Source organism: Podarcis gaigeae (genome assembly GCF_964106915.1).
Source record: "Podarcis gaigeae genome assembly, chromosome: 11".
Lineage (NCBI taxonomy): Eukaryota > Metazoa > Chordata > Lepidosauria > Squamata > Lacertidae > Podarcis > Podarcis gaigeae.
In genome coordinates this window covers 41,286,653-41,302,663 of record NC_139687.1, presented here as the reverse complement: position 1 = coordinate 41,302,663, position 16,011 = coordinate 41,286,653, and the positions used below count along the sequence as shown (strand labels likewise).

The 16,011-nt window shown below is 43.1% G+C and overlaps 1 protein-coding gene and 1 long non-coding RNA gene across 14 annotated transcripts in view; one reads left to right on the top strand and one right to left on the bottom strand.

Annotated features, from left to right (window-relative positions):
* Positions 1-3,739: 3,739 nt before the first annotated feature.
* The window catches only part of PDE4D (phosphodiesterase 4D), a 611,966-nt gene continuing 599,694 nt past the window's right edge, over positions 3,740-16,011 (bottom strand). For all 12 annotated transcript variants that reach the window (XM_083703504.1, XM_083703503.1, XM_083703505.1 and 9 more), the window contains 4 exons: positions 11,923-12,077; positions 11,029-11,151; positions 10,346-10,528; positions 3,740-9,293 (listed from right to left, as the gene is read on the bottom strand). In XM_083703504.1, coding sequence (XP_083559630.1) covers positions 8,883-9,293; positions 10,346-10,528; positions 11,029-11,151; positions 11,923-12,077 — 872 coding nt within the window. In that variant the 3' untranslated portion in view covers positions 3,740-8,882. The remainder of the gene's footprint in view (positions 9,294-10,345; positions 10,529-11,028; positions 11,152-11,922; positions 12,078-16,011) is intronic.
* LOC310827579 lies at positions 12,020-15,785 on the top strand. Of its 2 annotated transcripts, none has more exons than XR_014556434.1 (3): positions 12,020-12,095; positions 13,189-14,156; positions 14,985-15,785. It is a non-coding gene; the product is annotated as an uncharacterized lncRNA (long non-coding RNA). The 2 variants fall into 2 exon arrangements; XR_014556435.1 differs by lacking the exon at positions 12,020-12,095 and adding an exon at positions 12,108-12,328.

Here is a 16,011-nt window from a genome sequence, read left to right as displayed (position 1 = left end):
AGGTGGATATAAATACAGTGGTACCATGGGTTACATACACTTCAGGTTACATACGCTTCAGGTTACAGACTCCGCTAACCCAGAAATAGTACCTCGGGTTAAGAACTTTGCTTCAGGATGAGAACAGAAATCATGTTCCGGCAGCGCGGTGGCAGCAGGAGGCCCCATTAGCTAAAGTGGTGCTTCAGGTTAAGAACAGTTTCAGGTTAAAAACGGACCTCCAGAACGAATTAAGTTCTTAACCTGAGGTACCACTGTAATGAAGTGGGATAGTTTTGTGTTGCCGAAAAAAAAGGATTAACATCATCTGCCCCAAAGAGAGGACACTGTTTAGTATAAAATTTGCACACAATAATACGTATAGATGGGGATTTTGAAGTAATCATTTACACATTAAATAGAAATACAATCCATCTCACCGTAGTGCAGGTGGTAGCAGGTGCCGTGTGTGCCTGAGGGGCAGATTCAGAGCTCCTTCCTTCCCCTTTTATGGTTGTCTTTAAACCACAGACATGTACTGGGCAGCCTTCAAAATAGAGGACTGTTCTGTATATAATAGGGCACACGACCATCCTCATTTAAACCTATGTGCTTGAGGGTAGGGAAGGGGAGTGAAATATTGCACCTCTCAGCTGAGTGGCAGACTGCTTGTTTGAAAAGCCTCCTTCATCATCTCTTACATCCTTCTGGGTATGATGAAATGAGGGACTCATACTGGGGATTCTGGAAGACTTTATGCCAGGGATGTTCAGGAAAAAAAACCCACTCAGCAGGCATTGAGAGGGGAGTAGCACAGTGTCTGGTGACCATGCTTCACCCTGCCCCATGCATTTGTGGAGACCTCAGCCCTCCCCACTAGCTACACAGTCAGTAAGATGGAGAAGAGAGCCTGGTGCATCCTGGTGTGCACAGATGTGCTCCCCCTCACAATGGTGGGTCCTGGGCCAGTCAGGCCTGCACAGAGCGCTGCTGGCGCATGTGCCACATGCTCTTTTAACACATGGCCACCCTGGAGAATGTGAGCAAACAGTAAACGATTCGGCAGTTTAGTATTGGGGTCAAACAGCAGGCTGAGAGACCTGGTCTGCAGTTGAGGAGAATACCGTATGGGTTCTGCTCACTTGATCCAGAGCGTTCTTTAATAAGGATGCAAATAGAGGATGTTGTCGCAGGCACAGAGAGCACCTTCAGAAGAGCTACGCAAATCCAGCGCTTTTCTCTCCTACTCACATGCTGCTGCCTGCATGGCGCTGACCCTGCCAGCCAGAGGATGGTCGGCTGCCAGTGTTAGAGACAACATCATCTGTTGGGATGGAGCAGTGCCGGGATTCAGCACACGCACACAAAATAAGTGTTGGGTATTATCCGTGCTGGCACTGCTTGCTAATCTGGTCAGAGATATTCCCTATGTTTTTCTCAACGGCTTTTCCGCAGCAGTTCCACGGTCACCTTGGCAACATGTGCTTTGCCCAAGTGCCGTGCAGAAGTGTCCCAAGCCACATGGCCGTATGGCATTGCCACTGGGAAGCTCAGAGGGATGGCAGCTTTATCAGGTTCACTGTGTTCTCCTTTGGGAGTTTGCATCTCCCACACAATCCTCCCTCTGGTTCTGTTGTGCTGCTCAGCCTTTGGAGTTCAGCATCCTTGAAAAGCGTGGTTGGTGCTCATGTCATTGTACTCACACACCCATTCTGAGGAGCACAGCAAACTGCTTATCAAATCAGACTGTTTGTCTCTCTCGGCCAGTATTGGCTTCCCTCAGTCACAGCTGCTGTACAGGGTCTCAGGCAGAGAGGATTCTTTTCCAATTCCTACTATCTGATTTTTGTTTGTTTGTTTTTAATGGAGATGTCGAATATTCCTCTGAAGTTTTTATTTTATTGAATTTATATACCTCCCTTCACCCACAGGTCTCAGTTCAGAGCCGCACCTATAGGATTTTGTATAGTCTCCCATCCTTGGGGAGTGGGGTGGGAGACAATGACGTTGTGTGTGTTAGCTTTACACCATGTTGCCCTGCCCATCGTCCTCCATGAGTTGGGTAACTTCTGAAGCAGAGAGCCTTTTCTGCTCTTGAAGGCTGTGAATTTTGGAGCTCCGGTTTTTCCAGGGTTCTAGATTGCACCAAGACCTCAAATTAGATCTCAAGTGCTCCATGTGGCCATCTGTATCCTTCACATCATAGTCAACAGCAGAGAATGCATACAGAATTTTTTTTAAGCTGCACACCATATGCTCCTATCATGGTAAAGTTCACAAATAACTGATTGGTAATTTTGCATAAAACTTGGGCCAAAGTCAGGCACTCTTAAGGTCTGTTGGTTCCAATGGGGGAGATTTAAGCACATGCACTGGATTTTTATTAGCTATGGTAGCAAACGTGAACTTGGTGCTCTCCAAATGTTTTCGACTGCAATCAGTCCAGCCTGCATGGACATGGGAATTGCAGTTTAAAACATCTGCATTCAGTTGAAGCCAGAACTTTTTCTGCTGGGGATAATGGATATACAGTTAGAAAAGGAACATTATATCAATACATGATTACAGCGGCAAGACTTTTATATGCACAAAGGTTGAAAGTTTTAATCATTGCCTACCGGGGAGGAATGGTTGTTAAAATTATTGAACTTAGCTGAGATGGCAAAGTTGATGTGTTTAATCAGAGAAATAATATTGTCAGTATTTACTAATGACTGGGAACTCGTAACAGGCAACCACCGATTTAAGCATGTCCAATTGACACATGATCGTACATGGTGCCAAATCCGGAAGTGACCTAAAAAGTCACTAAAGGGGTAGAATGGGGACAGGGTAGAACACTTTATGAGGGCCCTGCCAATGCACACAGAATGTAACCCCTGCGCCTGTGTAGATTTTTTTGTGAAGAAAATGAACTTATGATATCTGGGGTTGAGGATTGAAAGAAATGTTGGTTTCTAGAAAGTGGAATTGTTGTGTGTTATCTTGGAGTGGATGTTTTGATTAAATTTCTAGATAGCTGACAGAATAATTGTTTAAGTTATCCTTTTTATTTTCCTTCTTTTGGTTTTTTTAAAAAATTAGTTTTTTATCTTTAATGATAAGATGCTGGATATTTATCAACCTTTGTCTATTTTCTTTCAAACTTTAATAAAATTTATTGGGGGGAAAGATTAAAAAACATATGGAGGCTGAGCCATAGAGAGAGCGCTGGGGAAAATGATGAGCAAATATTGTAGACAAGGACCCTGGTTCAAGTCTATGCATGCAAACAAGCAACACTTGATTGCATAAAACTCAACAAAGAAACCTAGAACTTCTGGTCACATGCCATCCAGCATATCACTCTTACTATTAAACATACTTGATGTTGTTCAACATAACTTAGTGGTGCTACTCAAAGCTGAGACTGGGCATGGATCACAGGTGGGCAATTGCCACATTCCAGCAATAATTTGTATGTATGATTCTTCATCCAGTGAAGAATATAACCAGTATATGTAAAAGTCTGCTCCCACCCATGTGTGGTCTCTAGCTGGATGTGGGAGACTGCTATGTTCAATGGTGGTAGGCTGGACAATGGACTCCAAATGTTCCTTTCTTTCTGGTGTCTTCACCCAAAAGGAGGGTAGGCAGTTGCTTTCTGCAACTTTTTGCTACAGATGAGATAGTTATGAAGTTGTATTAGACATATGTAGTATCTTTTTGGGTTGGGCAAGCAAACATTAAAAAAAATAGATCTTATTACAGATGAGCAGTCAACAGTGTAAGATAAATTTATTTGCAAAAAGATGGTCAAGTACAGTATCTAGGCAGAATCAACCCATGCTTTTATTTCCATTGCATATAAAAATTTCATATGAAGGTATTTGACGTACAGTACTATCCCATAGGCTGTAAGAGCGGCTAAGAAACCATTGAATTAATTGCAATGTTCACACAATGTGCCACTCTAAAGACATACCCAAAGGAAACAAACCAAATTGAAAACAACAAAAATATTGTTCAGTAATTCTGTTGTTATAGTGTCCCTTTTATACTGTTTAAAACAAAAGCAATCTTATTCCTTTGGGCCAGGGCTGCTAAAATCTACAGTTTGTGTCAAAAAGGAGGCTATTTTTTTTCCTTGAAAAAGAATCTCTCCTTTCACTGAACAGTCACATGCTACAAGGGCTGGGCATTATTGGAATGGTGACGAGGTATCAGATACTACGAAATTACATGATCAAGAACAGCAGCAAGACAACACCTTCAAGACACGGCAAACTCTGCAAAAATAAAAGTAGAAATGAGAAGTGTTTCAACCGTCTAAAAGGCTACAGTCATTCTTTACACCTACGCTATACATGCACCCACAGAGCCATTTATACGGGACTGAGCTCTGGCTGCTTGCAGTGCTTGCTAGTAGTGTTGGGGGGGGGGGGAGTTCAGGGTCAGTGTTGTATATTTACTACGCAGTATAAAATTAGGTATAATTGTGAGAGTTGTTGTATTGGTAAGAAAAGGGCACATCCCAGACTCGGGACATTTCTTCCTTGAAGTGCATAGGAGGCAACTTCCACGTTTCAGTGGGGTTGTTGATGAACGGTGCCCCAGCCTGGTTGATTAAAGGGCGGTTGTGTTTTTTGGTTTGCTTGTTGTTGTTTTAAAGGGCAAGACACAGCAGCCTACACCAACCTAGTGTCCTCCAGAGATTTTGGACCCCAACTCCCATCATCCCCAGCCAGTACAACTATGCTACCCAGGATTGATGGGAGTGGTCGTCACAACACAGCTGGATTTTGATAAAGGCTGGGATAAAGTGATGCCCTTAAGATACATTTTGAAAAGGGGAAAGCACTCTTATCAGGCAGGTGCAATTGATGCCCAAGGTTAGCATTTGGGCTTCCAATAGGAAGCTAGATAAAACCCCGTTGGAATGCAGAGCATCCCAGAGAGGCCAGGACCAGTGTCCCTTGGGGGAGAGGGGAGGAAGGGCGGTGGAGATATGCCCAGCCGATGTTCCACAACGACCTTTCTTTCAAATGCAGCAAAACAGAAGAAAATGTTGTTTAAAGTTAAGGCACAGCCCTGGGACCAAAGACCTGCAGCTTTTTAATTTATATAACTATGTACTTTATAATTTTTCTCAACTCTTCCATAAACAAGCTCTAAGGTGATATAGGATATATATTACAGAATGTACAAGGGGGTGGGGGTGAGGGAGTATGTATACACAATATTAATTCTCTCACCAAGAGTTTCCAAATATAGCAATACCACCCTGGCAAGGATGATGTTATAATAAGAACTTATAATTTACAATTAACATTACAATATATACATTACAATAAATACATGGTTGTAAACAGAGACAAACAAGACTTATTACAAGTAAGGTCATTTGGTGAGAAAAAAAATATGCATGGCACAAATAAAAAATAAATAAATGGGTTTTAAAAGAATTGTCAAAGCGGCCTGTAAAATTCATTTCATCCTCAAGTTTTTTTTAAATATAAAAAACCCCAACCTTTTGAATGTGATTTGTTCTACCTATTTTGCCTGATCTTTTTTAAGGTTTTGTTTTTAGAAGAACGGTGTAAAACCAGAAATTAAAAAGGAGCAGACACAGTATTACTGAGAAAAGCAACTTGCAAGCTAAAATATAGATGCAAATTCAGATTCCTCTTTCTGTCTTTCCCCCCTCTCTACACAATCCTCAATCGACTTCATTGCATTTCTCTTATGGCAAAAAACAAACAAAACAGAAACACAAAGAAAACATGTTAAAACACTTTTTCAATAGTATTGTGTTGTTGTTTTTAGAGTAGTGTGCTGGCGCTAAAGCACACTTTGGCAAAGTAAAACAAACAAACAAACAAACGAAGATTGTACAGTGCATTCGATCCCTGCCTCTAAACATTATTATGTTTCCTGCCACTTGATTGTCCATGTATATGGGTGTGTATTTTACACAATATGGTGGTTTTTTTCATTACCTCTCCTTTTTCTTTGACAGTTTAATCTTACAGGGTATACACTAACCAGAACTATCAACAGACATGAACCTCCTTAAAACTGAGCATCTGAGAATAACCATTAAAAAAATGTTATTCAAGAGGCCAGACGTGCCCCTTCCCCTGCTCAGCATTAGACGCTGGCCTTTCCCCAATACTTAAGTCTCTGGCTGGCTCCAGCTAGAGTTTACCCCTGTTTGTAGGATTAAACCTTTAGTGCAGATAAAATACCCTTCCCGATATATACTGATTTTTGGAATTGATATTGCTTTATTCGTTAAGATTCCAGGCACTCTTGGGGACTAACAAATGTTGACGTAGTGAGGGGAGGACAGGAGCCTAGGCTGACAACAACATGGTGAAATTCTTTCATCAACTTCTTGAGTTTTTCCTTCTTCAGTAAAAGCCATCAAGAGCTAAAAGGTAGACGAGACACATTAAAATGCACTTTTAAAAAAATCCCCATCAGTCAGTGCTTTCATTTAAAATCGGATATTTAGCAGTGTCCCAAACTTTCCTTGGTTTAGTCAACCAAGTATAATCTGTGGGTTGTATCAAGACGTAAAAGGTCAATCTATTGAAATCAATGGGACTCAAGAGTTAGTTGTGACCTCACCTGGTCTACCTCCAATCCACTGTTTTCATTGGGTCAAAACAGCCTCGTCGTTCAAGCCAAATCTATGCAGGAGGGACCCTGCATAGAAGAGCTGGTCTATGCTGGGTATGGAGGGAGGGTTGCAGGCAATTGAACGCTCCATGTTGATAAGGCAGCAGATGTTATCATGCATAGTCACAAACATGACTCTAGTCATATTTATGCCCCCAACACCCACTGCAACACAGTCGCAGCGCAGGTCAGAGGCAGATGTGAATTCACACCCACCATCTCCGCCACCCTGCAGAGTTTTCATCACATACTGGTTGCAGGATGGGCACAATGAGAGACAGAGTTAAATGTACACAAACCCATTAAAACCAATAGCTTTGATGACATTTAATTCTGTGGTGCATTACAGGCTACACTTCATTCTGCAAATGCTCTGTTATTTTATAGGGTCATGCATTTCTAGTCCCTAACATAACCTTTACGATTCCATCCTAGACATTTATTCGTTCAACGTGACCTCTCAGTAGGACAGCAAAAGGAGCAAAACAAAAGTCACCGAGTGGACAAAAATGCAAGATCCTTTCTGCAGATTTTTTTTTAAAGACTATTATATATTTCTTGCCATATTCAAGGTCAAAAGCTGATTTTGTCTAATTTTTAAAGGGGCTGATTTATCGGTGACCTTTTACATTATATTCCCAGCCACCTTTGCAAAAAGCTACTAAGGGGGATTAATAGGGTGCCTCAGTCTGTTTCTGAAGCAGCGAAGATTCCACTACAAATTGTAAGTACTCTTTGAACAGGCACAGTCTGTAGCCCTGTGTTGTCACAGCAGTCCATGTGTCCTCACCCTAAGTATTATTATTTGCTGGTACAGCAAATCTTTGCATACACAACTAGGAGCAGCCTTGTGGGAATGATGTAATTAGCAAAGAAAAGGTTTGTATTTATAGCAAGAGTCACATTCATGCTAGCTGTAGACTTGCAAATCCCAACTCTAATAGGAGTGTCCCCCCAACTTTTCTTTCTTAGGAGCTGCTAATGGAGTTTCATCTTTGTTTTGGAGCTTCCTCGGGATCTCCCCTGCTAACCCTATTCTTTGTTGGAGTCCTCCACTCTCTGGACCCCACGGTAAGGAGTTTGGTGCTCAATACTCAAGGCTGCTGCCATCCAGCAGTGGGTTGCAATCAAAATTTTGGGGAACTGCTACTGCAACGGTCCATTAGATTTTAGAAATTTTATAGTAAGCCCACAGCAATAAAAGCTGGGTCTGCAGCAACCAAGCCATTTCTGAGGACATTTCACGGATGAAATATTGCTGCTCTGGGGAAATTACAGTAAGAAAAGCCAGAAATTAATGCCAACAAACAAGTTTTCTGCAACATGGGAGGGGGAAAATGAGTGTTTGATAGCTGTCATTGGTCTAGAACACAGAGTTGTTTTACAACAGCTGAATGAATTGGTATGAAAATCTTAAGTGCAAACAAATATAAAATTGGATTTATCCAGTGTAGCTCATATTTGTACTGAAAACTTGCAAGTTACTCTTTTTTTTTGGGGGGGGGGGGGAGAAAGAATCAGTGGCAGATGAAGTTCTGAGAGTGTTGCATTCTTTTAAATATAATACCTCAATACATTTAATAATAAAAGTAAACTCTACAAAAAGATTTCCATTTTACATATAATACAAAATGCAGACGTCAGTGCAACCCACTGAGTTACACTTTTTTTTTTCAGTCATGTGTTAGGAAGACTTGAAATTAGAAAATTATGTGACTTCCACAGCTTCATCTTCCTACTGGTAACAGATTCGTGTTGTGTCCCCATTATTTGAGCTCGATCGCTTTCCGCTAACAACCTTGTTCACTCGCCGGTCGCCTTCTGTATATTCTGGTGATGTATGCTACTAATGCCTCTTCTCAGGAAACTAAAAACCAATACAAAACACACACGCACACACAAGCTTTGGACCAGCTGTCACTCCTTTTGAAAACAGCTTGGAGTAGACACTCTGATTGTATCTGCCAAGTTGAATTCTCGTTAAACTGTTCTTTTTGCAGGTGTTTCCCTTCCTTTTGCTCTCTGGATGCTATGAACAATGAACATTTCTGGTTACAATATTCCTGAGTGCCAAACAGGGTAATCAAGGTCAGTTTTTGATCAGCGAACATCTCTTGCAGATGACAGTGAGGCGTGACCATGGCTGTGCCGAGTGACATGCACTTTGGAAACCATTTCTGATTCTTGAAAAGAGAGTAGGAGAGAGAGAAAGCAGAGGGAGCGGCAGAGCCGTCGCACCGTTACGTGTCAGGAGAACGTTCTTCTAGCACACAAGGTTCTGTCTGGCTCTCCTCCTCCACCACTTCCTCTCCAACTTGTTCGTCAAGTGGGATTTCAGTGGACTCTGAGTCTTGGGTGCAAAGAGTCTTGGAGTCACTGCAGCTGGTGTCTTCTTCTACTTGACTCCCACTGTCCTTCTCTGTGTCCGATTCACCATCTTCCTCCAGCGTTAGCTCGAACTGGAATTTATCTGTTTGGCCCTGTCTCCCCTCCTCTTGGTCATCCGGGGCAGGAGACGGACTCTGAGGGATTGTGCTCTGGTACCATTCGCGATTGTCTTCCAGCGTGTCCAAGATGTCTTGGGCGTCTGGGTGTACAAGGTCTGCCCAGGTCTCCCAGAGAGGATGAACAATGTAGTCTATAAAACCCACCTGTTGTAATGCAAAATTAGGGGGGAGAGGTTATTTCCAAAGGAGGGGGAACTACCTTGACCAATTTCTCTACTAGATTCTGCAATTCTCCCTTCTGTCTCCTGCATCCTATCTTGCAGAGGATCCTTGTCATGGATCAACTTTGTAGCCTGCCATAATTTCGTTCTCCAAGGGGAGGGATCATTCCGATACTACACTGAGCTTGAGATCAGCACAACTATTTGGAGTTATAAACTGCAGCCCATAGCTGAGGAGATAAATGGGAGCTTACCCCCACCCCAGCGCACTAAACCTTTAACTATTCAAAACCAGAAAATATTTTCATGGTTCTCCAAGTGACTCTGAGCCTCAGTGCAGCATCAGAAGTCGTCCCAGGCTGTCTTTACTCTTTTCCATAATTCTGTGCTCTGACAAGAGCAAGCAATGTACTTACTAAGGGTAAAGTGCCTCAAATTCTAGTTGGTAGACTTTTGTGTACATATCTGCATATCACACTCAGAGCTGTAGCTCCTTTAGTTAAAAAAAAAACAAACCCTGTGTATATTTATTTGGGAGTAACTCCATCAAGCCCAGTGGTCTTAACTCTGAATAAACTGGACAGAGGATTGGGGATTATAATCTGAGGAAGCCATGGTGAAAACTGAAGCAGCATATTTTTAATTCTAGATCATTGTTAATATTATTAAATTTGTATACCACCATTCATCTGAAGATCCCAAGGGCAGTTCACAACAGAGAAATATAAAATGCGAAAACATAAACAAAGCAGTAACAACCCCCCCCCCCAAAAGTTTAAAAAGCCATAGAACATTAATCAGCCAAATGCCTGGCACGTAAAGATAGTAATGAAAGCGTTTATCCAAAACAATTTCGTCTCTGGCTCCACTAATCACCGGCTTTGGCTGGCATGTGACCCCTAAGGGAAAGCCCCCTGTTTTAAATCATGATTTTTTAAAAACGCAAACCTACACAAAAGAGTTAACATTTCCCAGCTAAAAGTTATATAATGTTCTATCAACCACATTGCATTTTGCTCCCTTCTGACAGATTACCTGTGATTTTTCTACTGATGCATTGTGCTTATCACACATGGGGCTGATTTCCATCCCCCTCTCTCGTTCTCGATCTCCCTGCCGAAAGAACTCTTCCATTATTCTATCCGTCCACTGGCGATATAGCTGGAGTGGCTTTGTCGGATTGCTCAAATCTGCACAGTGTACCATATTTTGCAGAACCTAAAGCAGACAGAAAACACATTTCTCTAGAGAAACCTGTGGAGACAGAGCCCTTTTTTCCATTTGCACATTTGACGGGCGTGAAAACAGAATCTCAAAAATACACCGAGTGCAAGGTTTATTCTGAACAGCAAAGGGGGTGGTGGGCTGTGTGTTTTTCACACTGACATTAATAGCCTTCCAATTATCTCACATCTGCAGCTTCTGCCTGTATTAAAAGGCCAAAAATGCTGTAAGTGCAAGACTGATCCGTTTCAAAGGAGAGTAGCCCCTTAGGCAAACTTAATCAAGCTATGCAACTTGGCTGCTTTCAACCATAGGGGAAGATTTCAGCGGCTCACAGTGGTCTATGCAAAGCATATTTAGTAGACACAACCAATGTTTTTTTGCAGGTAGGAATGACAAGAAAACAAGACAATGTACGTCTACTGGAATACACACGATGGGAAGAAGAGAGGTAATCCTGGTTTATACTGCACACAGCAGCATATCTCTCTTACCTGAATCCTGTCTGAATAGTTATCAAGCAGCAGAACTCCAGAGCTAGTCACTTTCTTAGTTTCAACCATCGTTTTCAGATCAGCCAGAAGATTCATATGCTTAGACATATCTGTTGCAAGCACCTTGGAGGAGAAGAGAAAGCAATGGATTACTAAAATTATCTTCAAATTTCTTCTAGGAGGACTCCCCTGCCGAGCGCCTGAGGGCTCTGTCCTGCCCCTCACCACCTGACCTAGGCTCCACAAAGGACTGCTGCTGCCGGGCAGAGAGGGCTCTGTTTTTGTTTTTAAATTGCTGTTATTTTTTACCTATGTCATTTTAAACTGTGATATTAATGCTGCATTCTTAGTTTTAGATTTTGATTTATGTGGAAATTGTTGTGTATTTTTTTGATGTGGTTTATTTATTGTTTATGACTTTTGTAATTATGTAAATCTTGTCATGTTATAAGCTACCTTTAACATTGTTTTTAACTGTGGAAAAGCGGCATACAAATAAAATGATGATGTGGGGAATTTAATCTGGCATAGTGGCAGCATCTTATACTAAATACCTAGCTAGAATCTATAGCGACACCAATTCAGAGAGGTTTTGTGGGTGCAGAATAAATGTTTTCTGAGTGTTCCCATGAACAGCAAAACCCAGGGAGAACCACTTTGTGTGGAACAGTTCATAATCACTCATAACTCAGCAGCAGGGTATTTTTTTCAGAACAGGTGGGTAAATTCAAAATAATTATGAGTAAGACTAAACAAGCCACTGAGAATCTGCTCTGTTAAAAGAAAGTTTAAAATGCTTTAGGAAAAAGCACATTGTGTGCAATTTCAGGTTTTAAATCCTACCAGAAAAGTACAAGGAAGTACAAAGATAGGTACATTCAAATGGCAACTCACTATGTCAATGACCATCTTCCTCAATGATTGCCTTTGCTTTTTTGTCAAGTTCTGGAAAATGTCGCAATTTTCTTCCTGCAGTAACTTGAAGCCCACAGCTAAATGATGGTTTTCCAGGACTGATGAATCGTTGTACATCAAGGCAAGTTCAGAGTCTGCAAGACAGGCACAAGGTAGAACGTTAAGAAAGCCTATATCCCTTTCCTACCTGTCCACAACTTTTCTTTCTGACTTCTCACAGTTGTAAGGTATCCAAAAAGAACAATTTATAATTTACATGGCTGGAACATCACATTGCTTCTCTTGAGCAGCCTCAGATACGTCTTGTTCTGCAGAGTTGACAGCTGTTGTGTGTAGAATGCCAAACCAACGAACCCAAACCAGAACTGGGCTCAGAAGGCTGCAGGTAACAATATTTGACAACAGACCTTTCTTCAGCTACAACTGGCTCCACTGTTCTGGAGACCACTAAATGCTTGCATTATGCAGAGGATGTGTTTCCTGCAAGATCTGATCACGATCATTGATTTCCTCCTGCTCTTGGAATTTTGAAAAACAACTTTCTTCTGAAGGCTTTGCAAAATTTCAGAAGTGGAAACCATAACAATCATGATCAAATCTTGCAGCAAAGGCTTAAAGGTAAAGGTAAAGGTACCCCTGCCCGTACGGGCCAGTCTTGACAGACTCTGGGGTTGTGCGCCCATCTCACTTAAGAGGCCAGGGGCCAGCGCTGTCCGGAGACTCTTCCGGGTCACGTGGCCAGTGTGACAAAGCTGCATCTGGCGAGCCAGAGCCGCACACGGAAACGCTGTTTACCTTCCCGCTGGTAAGCGGTCCCTATTTATCTACTTGCACCCGGAGGTGCTTTCGAACTGCTAGGTTGGCAGGCGCTGGGACCGAGCAGCAGGAGCGCACCCCGCCGCAGGGATTCGAACCGCCGACCTTTCGATCGGCAAGTCCTAGGCACTGAGGCTTTAACCCACAGCGCCACCTGCGTCCCAGCAAAGGCTTACTCTGCATTAATAAGTGCTCAGTGAATATCAATACAAATTTTGTCCCCAAAACTCTCCTTTTTCGTGTATTATCAGGTCACATTGGGCAGAGAGTCCTCCTCCTGCCACTTCTGTCACTGAATATTTGAGGCATGTAGAATTTATGTCTTACACCTTTAGAACGGTTTCAGGATTTAAACTGCACAGTAATTACCTCCTTGTAAGCAGTTTCTCACTTTCACTGCCTTTTTGTCCCTCCCCCCCCCCCATGAAGAGCCTTTTCTTGTACCAAGTGCGCATATATAATTTCCTTGCACTGGTTTGAAATTCCTGGCTTCCTCCTCCTCACTGCTACCAAAAACTGCAGAGAGATGTCCTATGCTCTCCAAATGCAAACCTCTATCTCGGTCTGTACGAAATCAAGTGAAGTACACGCACAAACATCTTGAAACATTTGTGGTAAGAAAAACAAAAAACAGTCAACTTGCATTTATTTACAACTCCCCTAACGAGGCACTCAGTTATAGATGCGTTTCGTTCCCTCTATTCAGCCTAGATTCTTCTAGATACAAGACCCGTGAAACACACTGCTTGTCATTGGTTGACATTAATTTCTGCTTATTACAGTTTCCATATCCTAAAGCTAGCTGAGCATCAGTCTGTTCTACTGACTGTCGCTTTGTTTAGGGTTCTGTGGTTTGTTTTTTTGTAAAGTTTGGCTGAAAAATCCCTGCAGCTCAACAGGACCGCATGGTGAAGCTCTTGAGCTCCAATTTATTTTCCCGCAGTCTCGCTCTCCTGTACCAAACACGTGAGCGAAGGAATCTTCCCTCTCGCTCTTTTTCTCCCAGAGTCATAACTTGACAGAAAGTGGGGAGGGAGACCTTGTTTTGCCAATGAATTCTCCATTTATCTCATAGTCACATGTGAAAGGTTTAAGAATCAAAACCAAAAAGAGTTGCACTTTGTAGAACAGTAACCTCCCACAGTGAATGACTAATTCATAAAATCCTCAAGCTTTTAGTGCTCTGCATTTAAAAAAATTGTATTTTAAATGAGGGAAGCAAGAGGGTTTTTTGGAGTCTAATAATTATCCAGTTGTCGTGATGTGGCAAGATGCCTGTAATTCTCAGGAACAGTACGCAAAACAATTTTTGAACACATTAGCATTTTATGAGTGGCATGCACTGCTTTATAACCAAGACCTCTCTGCGTGGCAGGGAATAGCTTACTTGTATATTAGTGGAAAAACATGTGTCAGGGGTTCAGGAGCAGAGGCGCAGGGAAGAGAGGAAATGGAGAGCGAGAGGGAGGAATCCGAGGGGAGCGCAGGAGAGGAAAGTGGTCCGAGGAATTCCACGAGCCTCTCCAGCGAATCGGAAGATTCACAGAAGGGGGCGCCAGCGGCCAAGGGCAGGGGGTTCCCAAGGGGAACGTTCCAGGAGCAAGGGGGCAGCAGGGACTCCCAGAGCAGTAGTTGGAAATCAGGACCAGCTTCCCTACCAGAGCGGAGTGGGGGGGAAGAGTCCCAAGCATCGGGGCCAGTGCATTCCCCACCAGGGAGAGAAGACGAGACAGGGCTGACCACGCCTCCATCGGAGAGTCTGACAACAGGGGGAAGGTCAGATCCGGCCAGTGTCCCGGAAGGGGGAAGCAGTGACACAAGCAGTGTGACGGTTAGGAGAAAGGTCACTGGGTTGGCGCGAGAGGCAAGTTCAAATGTACAGGAGCGCGGGACAGCAGAGAATGAGGATTGGGAACCTGGTCCTAAAGCCCGCCGGAGGGAGGGGGAGGAGCTGAGCGACTCAGCGTCGGAAGAGTCCAGAAAGGGCAATGCCCCAGCGGGCAGGAGGGCCCAGAGGAGGAGAGAACAGCGCAGAAGGTGGAGCAGGGCTAGGATCTTAAACTGGTGCGGAAGGGGAAGTGATTCAGACGGGACTTCGCCGATCTAAGGTCTAAGACGTAGGGCTGCACGCTCTGGAGTTGAAATGGAAACTAAACTTCAATAAAGACTTTTGTACATTACATCAACCTGGCGTTGGTCCTCTGTGAGCTGGGATCTAGAGGCAGCTCTGACAACATGTTTCTAAAAATTGCAGCTGAGGAGCAACTCTCTGAACTCATAATATAATCCAGTGTCTCTCACCTACCCACCCTTAAACATAATACACTTTATGCACCATCTGTTTTAGTGGCCCAGTAGGGAAGTCCATGGCAATGCTTGGGTGAAAAAGTATACTGGGGTGACTTAATAAAAGTCTGGCCATTGATTCCCCTCACTCAGTGTTGTCTATGCTGCCAGCTGGGATAGCTCACTTGGAAGAGTATGAGACTCTTAATCTCATATTCCTGCACTGCAGGAGTTGGTCTCTTCCAAATCTAATTCTATGACTGGCAGTGGCTCTCGAGATTGTGGACAGGATCTCTCACAGCCCTACCTGGAGATGGGGGGACTGAACCATGGACCTTCCACCCGCAAGGCTTGTGCTCTGCAACTGAGCAAGGACCCTTCCCCAAGCGGTGATCAGTGGGTTGGAGCGAAAAATTATTAGGTTCTTATTATTGAATGAGGGCCAGAGCATTCCCATCCCCACACCAACCAACTTAGCAACATCTGCCCTACAGATTTATAGCACTGTTTGTGAAGTTGGATCAGGCCGCCATAGCCTTCATTGCAAGCCGTAAGACCGTAAGTCCAGAATCTCAAATTAACAAACTGCACCACTGTGGAGGAAGAGTTAAGGAAGCCAATGTTCCTTCCATCGCCCACCTTAGACTGCCACCTCTTTGGCTTTTAGTAAGCACAGCAGCAGCAAAGAAACAAGGAAGTTTTTAGTGTGTGGTATTGTATTGTGTTTTTGCTATTTTATTTTTATTTTATTTTATTGAGCTGCCCAGAGTGGCTGGGACAACCCAGTCAGATGGGTGGCATACAAGTAACAAATTATTATTAATTAACAGAAACAAGAAACAATACACAATTGGTAGGGGTCGGTGTGTTATTCGTTTCTGGAGAGGGTTTAATGTATTTTGTGCGTTTACATTGCATTTTTATGTTGTGAAGCACCCTGAGACCTGCGGTATACAAATTTAATAA